The 7,500-nt window shown below is 39.3% G+C and overlaps 3 protein-coding genes across 3 annotated transcripts in view; all 3 read right to left on the reverse strand.

Moving 5' to 3' along the window:
* LOC138053130 (adhesion G-protein coupled receptor D1-like) overlaps positions 1 to 91 on the reverse strand; it is an 18,038-nt gene extending 17,947 nt beyond the window's left edge. Inside the window, exon 1 of the mRNA XM_068899804.1 lies at positions 1 to 91. This exon is cut by the window's left edge and continues 254 nt beyond it. The gene's annotated coding sequence lies outside the window, so the exon portion shown is untranslated.
* The window catches only part of LOC138051352 (uncharacterized), a 543,513-nt gene that overhangs the window by 364,075 nt on the left and 171,938 nt on the right, over positions 1 to 7,500 (reverse strand). The gene's annotated exons all lie outside the window — the stretch shown is intronic.
* Positions 1 to 7,500, reverse strand: part of LOC138053131 (uncharacterized) — a 15,657-nt gene that overhangs the window by 212 nt on the left and 7,945 nt on the right. The window contains exon 4 of the mRNA XM_068899805.1: positions 191 to 1,089. Coding sequence (XP_068755906.1) covers positions 191 to 1,089 — 899 coding nt within the window. The remainder of the gene's footprint in view (positions 1 to 190; positions 1,090 to 7,500) is intronic.

The following is a 7,500-nucleotide window of genomic DNA, read 5'->3' on the forward strand; positions in this document are numbered from 1 at the left end:
GTAATGCAGCCAGAAAAAGTCATAATTTGGAGAGATATTGGCGCTGTTTTAGTGAGATAGCCTGCGCTTGGCTGTTCGGAAAACACTGTCGCATTTCTTGAAAAGTTGACGCACAGTAACAACATTTTCCTGCCAATTGTGTACCTCGTTTTCCCGTACATCTTGTTGTGAGGTTTAATGTAAACAGTACCATTAGGCCGTTGTTCATAATCGCTTTGGTTGAATGCTACGAAAGTGCAGTTCAAGTTCAACAACTTTCTTGTTTTTTCACTCTGGGAAATGGTCGGGTCACTTTGTGGTGGGTGTAAACTGAGAATGCTTCTACATTTTCCAACGTATGGGTCGTACACTTCGTTGGCAGCACAGTAACAAACGTGGTTTATAATTCGCTCCAAATCCCTTTTTTCGTCTATGACTGTAACCCTGGTCTCGAAGGAGGTAGTAAAGTCAAACAAGATAGTCAGAGGCGGTGGTGGAGGAAGTGGACCAGTTTGATAGAAACAATCGATCTTTAAATAGCTGGGCTTAAACCCGTTACACAATGCGCATTGCAGATTTCGAAATCTTACTATCTTGTTTATAATGAAACAAACAGGAAAAGCATAACCCAGGCACTGTGATTGGCAATACGATCCATTTTTCTCCCGACCAATTGCAATCCCCGAACATTCTTGAAAACGAGGGATGCATTGCTTCAAGTATTGCACCCAAGATTCTCTGATTTTTACTGAACATTTAGCATGCGCGAAGCGCATCAATTCACTAAGATTGAACGCCGTTGTGTCAAACCAGTCACTACAATCCGCCTCAAGTCTCCAGTAGGTTGTATTCACTGCTCCATTGCACCTTGCACAAAACACGTTTCTGTAAGTAAGGCGCCTGTGGGGATCAAACACGGGCCAGTCATTAAGTAGATCGCTTTGATCTTCATTTTGACATTTATGGCGTACAATCTCATCTGTCCAGTTTTTTGGGCATGTGTTTCGGACTGCAAAACCAACATACTTCGGACCGTGTTGGTTTACGACAGGGCGACAGATTTCATGTTGGCTTAGTGAGTTTCCTCGAGGGTTGACTCGTTTTCTGCACCTGTAAATGATAACGATAGCGATAATAATCATTTTATTGAAGTTTAATTATAACATAACAGAAGTAAAGCGCACGTTTTGATTGGTCAATGACCGAATACAATTTGCCCATGGGGGAATGGCTATGACGAAAACACCTGACGCCGTACGCCGAAAAAAAAAAGGTTTTTCCACTCAAACGTTAGTAAAGAATGACCACTCTACTCAAGAAAATGCTGAAATTTCTTTGCAGCTTGATGAAAAAAAAAAAGAATTTTAGCGTGTATTTTACTCGAACCATCGGCAAAGCGATTCGCAAGCCTAAGTAAAGGCCAAGAAGTTTGGTTTTAAAAAAATTGGTTATAAAAGTTAACGCTATAAAATCGACGTTTCGATGTCGACGTCACACCAGTATCAAGATATAAGGTTGAGTGGAATAAAAATAGGCTAATATATACAGACTAGTAAGAATACACGTTTCTTTCTTAAAAGAAACTAAAGGGAAAATATGTTAATAAAATAAAAAAACAATGCAAGAACGATAAAATCACAAGACAAAGCGATATAAAAATAAATGAAGGGGTAGTTTCTAAAGTTACTGTGGTGCTGCGTCGGTGGGGAAGTATTATACAAAAATTTGGTTTTATCAACCGGAGTTGATAATGTAAATTGGCCACCGTACAGAGATTCTAAAAGCTGACGTTTCGAGCGTTAGCCCTTCGTCAGAGCGAATCGAGGGATTATGGGTTACGTGTAGTTTTTATAGTAGAGTAGGAGCTACGCTATTGGTGGTAACATGGCAACGTAAAAAATAGGAATATATTAGTTAAATGAAAAGCGTTCGTTAATACCGTGAGGATTAAGGGTGCCGATTTGAAAGATGAATTTTTGTTCCAGATTCTTGCGGCTTTCCGTCGTACCTAGATGTAGGGAAAGGCCGCAGATAGCCATGTGTTTTTTGGAGTGGTTAGGCAGATTAAAATGGCGAGCGACTGGCTTAGATGCATCCTTATCATTCTTCTCAACATCGCGAAGGTGTTCGCGGAATCGGTCACCTAGTCGTCTACCTGTCTCACCAATGTATAATTTATTGCATAACGTACAGGTTATGCAATGAATGACATTTGCGGAGGTACATGTGAAACGATCGGTGATCTTAACAGATCGCTTAGGTCCCGATATCTTGCTAGTGTTAACAATGAAAAGACAAGTTTTGCATCGTGAGCGCGCGCATTTGAAAGTGCCGGGTTGCTCGTTAGTTTTGATCGCGCTTCTAACTAAAAAGTTGCCTACGTTTTTGTCGCGTTTGAATGAAATAAGTGGAGGTTGCAAAAAAGATTCTACCAGTCTCGTGATCATTTTGGAGTAACTATACTATACTATATAAAACTACACGTAACCCATAATCCCTCGATTCGCTCTGACGAAGGGCTAACGCTCGAAACGTCAGCTTTTAGAATCTCTGTACGGTGGCCAATTTACATTGTCAACTCCGTTGATAAAACCAAATTTTCGATATAAAAATAGCTATTGAGCAATGGAGTATTTTTGTTTGTTTAAAGTAGGCTTTAAGTCCCTTATGAACAACATCTCAAAAATAAGGCAGTCCCACTTAGTTTTGCACTTCCTTAAAATACTGAAAAGTCTAGAAAGGCTGGAAATGTCACAGCCATGCGTCTGCATGTGCTCGCTGTTGGCAGTCTTGCCCACGTGTTCGTCGACTCTTTGGTGTAGGTGTCGACTTCTATAGCCGAAATAACCAGCCTGGAAGTGGTCACATTGGAAATGGTAGACGACTTTCTGATTGTCTTACAGGGCAGGTTTTTTTTTTAATCAAATCGATTATCAAGACATTTATGGACGATCTTCAGAAAGAACACACAGTGAAAAAGCCAGTGAAAAAGCGCAAGTGACTCGCATTGTGCTGCTGTTCAAATGTCAGCGATCAGTCAATTCTGTAAGACACAAAACATCAGAACTATCTTCAAAGATTAGCGTGCAGTCATCCCACACCAAAGAGTCGACGAACAAGTTGGCAAGACCGCCATCAGCGAGCACATGCGGACGCATGGCAGTGACATTTCCAGCCTTTCTAGACTTTTCAGTATTTTAAGGAAGTGTAAAACTAGTAAGTGGGAGTGCCTTTTGTTTGAGATGCTGTTCATAAGGGACTTAAAGCCTACTTTAAACAAACAAAAATAGTCCATATGCTCAAAGCTGTTTTAAAATGTTTTTTATATCTCTTCGCTTTGTGATTTTATTGTTTTTATTTCATTTTTCATTTATTAGCATATTTGTTTTGCTATAGTGTATTTTAAGAACAATATGTGTATTCTTACTTGTCTGTATAATTATATTAGCTCTTTTTATTCCACTCAACTTTATATCTTGATAATAGTGTCACGTCGACATCGAAACGTCGATTTTATAGCGTTAACTGTTATAACGAAAGTAAAAGCCAGCTCGATGAGTTGGAGACCGAGAGGCATTCAAAGAAGACAAAGGATGTTACAAATTGTCATAAAATGTTTCGGTTATGTTACACAACAAACAGAAAACGGTTCAGCGTGTACTATCGAATTATAGTTTGCGTAAGCGCTAAAGAAGCTACAGTCCACTTGGCTATCTCCTCGTGCGACTCTTACGCTTCTTTCGTGCCGAGAAACCTCCCGCGTGCAACTATTTAACAATTATTCGCCGAAAGCGAAGTGAATATTGGTGATTATTAAATTCTCAACCTCGGATATTGCAATTCTCGTGCTCTGATTGGTTCACTCAATCTCGGTTATCAGCTCATATACCTTCGTTTGACCTTATATGGTAAATGATTGCGCTTAGCGTTGCTAAACTAAAACGTTTACGCCAGAGAGCGAAATTTCCTTCGGTATAAAGCAAAAAAAAAAGTTTTTGTGAAAAGTTTCGAAGCTTAGAGATACGCGAAAAGGTAAGAAATTTTTTTGTGATTGGGCCTGCGTCTGTCTGACCACGAGGTATTACACAACATCGCATCTTCATCAACTTTTTTCGATTTCGCTAGGATTTTCTCGCTTTTTTTGCTCGTATTTCGTACTTCTAAACTTTTGGAGTTTAAGGAATTTAATAAAACAATTATTCCATTCGCGCTTGTTGGATATGAGAGTGGTTATAGCCAACTCGGCGCTACGCGCCTCGTTGGCTATTTACCATCTCATATCCAACGCGCGCTCATGGAATAATTGTTAAATATTTACCGAGACGTAGTCCAGATAAATATTCCACAAGGCCACGAGGCGAATAATTGTTTTAGTATAATTTACAGCGGTGAATATCAACCAAGTGCAAAACAACGAGGTAATACAAGATAAAAAGGCATGAAAGGTACTTACTTAGCTTAGTAGCCACGCCTCCAAAATGTTATATTCCCCGAGAAGCGCAGTGAATAGACCACTTTCATAAATACCATAATACACTTTGTTTTCCCTCCAAAACTTTGCATAAATATTCTTTGTATTTTCTCTTGGGACCATTGCAAGTCCCAAGAGGAAACAATGCTTTTCTTTTTCAAAATGTTGGAGAGCACACAAAGAGTATTATGGTGTTTTTGAAAGTGGCCTATATAACACCGAATTCTTATATTCACCGCTGAAAATTAAACAAAACTGGAAAGTACAAGCTGAACCATTTACTGTTTGCTAAATCTTGTCTAGCTAAGTGCAAGTGCTTTACTAACAAATCACTTGCCATTAAAGCAAATCTAATCAAATGATAGTTTTAGGCGAGAGAGGAAAATCGGTGTACCTGGAGGAAAACTTCTAAGAGCAGAGTCGAGAACAATAAACCTCAACCCAAATGTGACTCCAACTCTGAGAATCCAACCCAGGCCAAATTGGTCGATGGGAAGGTCTCCAGCCCTTGCGCCAATACCCCCACCCCATTCCTCTACACCTCCGCCCCTCTCTGTGCGCGAAAGAAATCCAAGGAAACTATCGGTCAGTTTGTCCGAGAATACGATTATCAACGCTTTAAAACCCATTGTTGGTTCATCACAGCGATAGAAGGACAATTTGTTGAAAACTTTTCCTGCAAACATCTGTAGCGCTATTTCACACAAAGGAAAGGAGCTTTTATCCTAGAAGTTTTCCATCCAATAATTTGTAAGAAATTCGTTGACCATTTTCCCATTAAAAGTAAAGTCTTGCTAAAACTCAACTAACGCTATCCTCCAACCCCTCCCTTATCACTAAGCGGATTGACTGCAAATACCATGTGAAAGGTTATTACGTTAAACATCACGAAGTGTAAATTAGGCAAGCAACTGTTGCCGATAATTCTATTGGTATAGCTTGGATCGGCGTAATCATTTTTATTGCATCCATTTAGATATCACTGATGATTCTTGCAATCTGATTCGATCTCAGCATTGCGATTTATCTCAGATCGCAGTATTTTTTGTTTTAAATCGCACCTTTCCCCCAGCCAATGAGAAAAGAGCACTAAAACAAAACAACCAATCAGATTTCAAGGCTTCTATAAGGTAACCAATCAAATCGCAGGAAAATGGAAGACAAAGAAAGCCACTGTGTGGCGAAGTTTGCAACTTTTGTTCTCAACTGGATAAATAAGATAACGGTATTGACAGAAATCCTGTCTTTGAGTGATTAAATAATTATGGTAAGATTTCTAAGTGGATGTAATAAAGTGGTAATTGAACTTCGTGTCGTGGAATTTTTAGCCTCCCACGCAGACTCTCTTAGGAGTTTGTCACATGTTCCTCTCCCACGAGTGTCGGCTGCAACGAGCCGGAATTTACGTAGACCAATCACAACGGACTTTCAGATTTTGGAAGTGCACTTTAGACCCTGAGAAAACTGCAAGAAGTTGGGCTTCGTGTGTTGGGCATTTACATGTAAATTCTTATCAAAGCTGGAGCGTATAAATTTCATGCTTTGGCTTAGATGTTTGCGGTTCTTCACAGAATGAGTACGGTAGAATTTGTATGGTTGAAACATCCCGTGCAATTCAAATTTAATTGTGACTGATATCATATCTATATGTACATTTCTTTCCGCGCTATTTTCCACAAATCAGTGGAGTCGTTTAGTTTGAATAACCCAATTTCTTGTAGTCCTTCGGTTTGACTGACTTAAGGTTTGCTTTATTTTTCAAATCGAAGAAACACTGAGTACGAACGATCGGTTCGCAACACAACAACAGTAAATCAACTTTTAGAGACGGTTATTGCCAAAAGTAGCCTGAAATTTTCAAGCATAAACCTAATGCATTTTTTGCAAGCTTTCTTTTTGCTACTGTCCTAGTTGCGTTCATTGCCCTTGAATGTAATTGTTCTCATGCAATGCAAATACACTCGCAGTACTAAATATTTGTATTCCTATTTATATATATATTTCCAAGGCGCTTTCCATTTTACTAGTAGATGAAACGACACCATACCCTTGCTAAGCACTCAAATTTTGGCTCGCGATAGTGCAAATGCATAACCCACCGAGGAAACCAAATTAATGTTTCTAAGGAAATATTTTGAAACGGCTCCGTCTCTTTCATGATTCATCCAAAGAAGATCTAGAAGTTGACGTATTGACGGTCCCAGGGAAGAGCTACACAGCGCTGATTGGTTCTAAACAAAGGGAAAGGAATGTGTGGCTCGTTTCAGTAGACGCTCGTGGGAGATGAACACGTGACGAATTCCTGAGAGAGTCTGCATGGGAGGCTATGCAATTTTGGTCTGAAATCATACTTTTAATTTCACACGTATGATTTCGGACCAAATTGCACTCCATTCAGTTCAATTACCATTATAAATAGGAGAACATAGAAGCAGGAGCCGATACACCATTGAATAATTGTGAATTGTTTTGTACTGTTTCGGCTAGTCAAACCAGGGCTCTTAATCTACAGTGAAAATTTGACTGTATGAAAGGTATGTTAATGTTAATGCTCACCGAAGGCAATTACACAAAAAAAAGTCAAATTTTCTGAACATTTTTGTTCAGGCTTGTTGTTATAAAAAAAAAAGTAAGTTTGAAGTGATCCTCGCACTTCGCTGGACAATTTAAGTAATTGTCTCTTTTCGAGACCTGCTCAACACCTGAAAAGTCGCTTCAACAGGATTCGAACACAGGACCTCTGCGATGTCGGTGCAATGTTCTATAGATTATATTGCTTATATAGAAGATAACTATATATTATATAGCGATTCCGATGCAAAGCTCCGTCTATAGATTATATTATATAGGTTACATAGATTCAGAAGCTCATGACCTTAAAGGAGGGGGGCGAATAATGGTCAACAAATCCGTCAATCCGTGCTAATTTTTCGCGAAATCCGCCAATCCGCAGATATTTTTACAAAAATCCGAATCCGCAGCACTGTTAGAGAAGTGAGCACCTAAGAATATTCAGTAACTTACTGCGAAGATCATAGCTTCACTTGATG

This window comes from Montipora capricornis, chromosome 6 (assembly GCF_036669925.1).
Source record: "Montipora capricornis isolate CH-2021 chromosome 6, ASM3666992v2, whole genome shotgun sequence".
NCBI classification, from domain to species: domain Eukaryota; kingdom Metazoa; phylum Cnidaria; class Anthozoa; order Scleractinia; family Acroporidae; genus Montipora; species Montipora capricornis.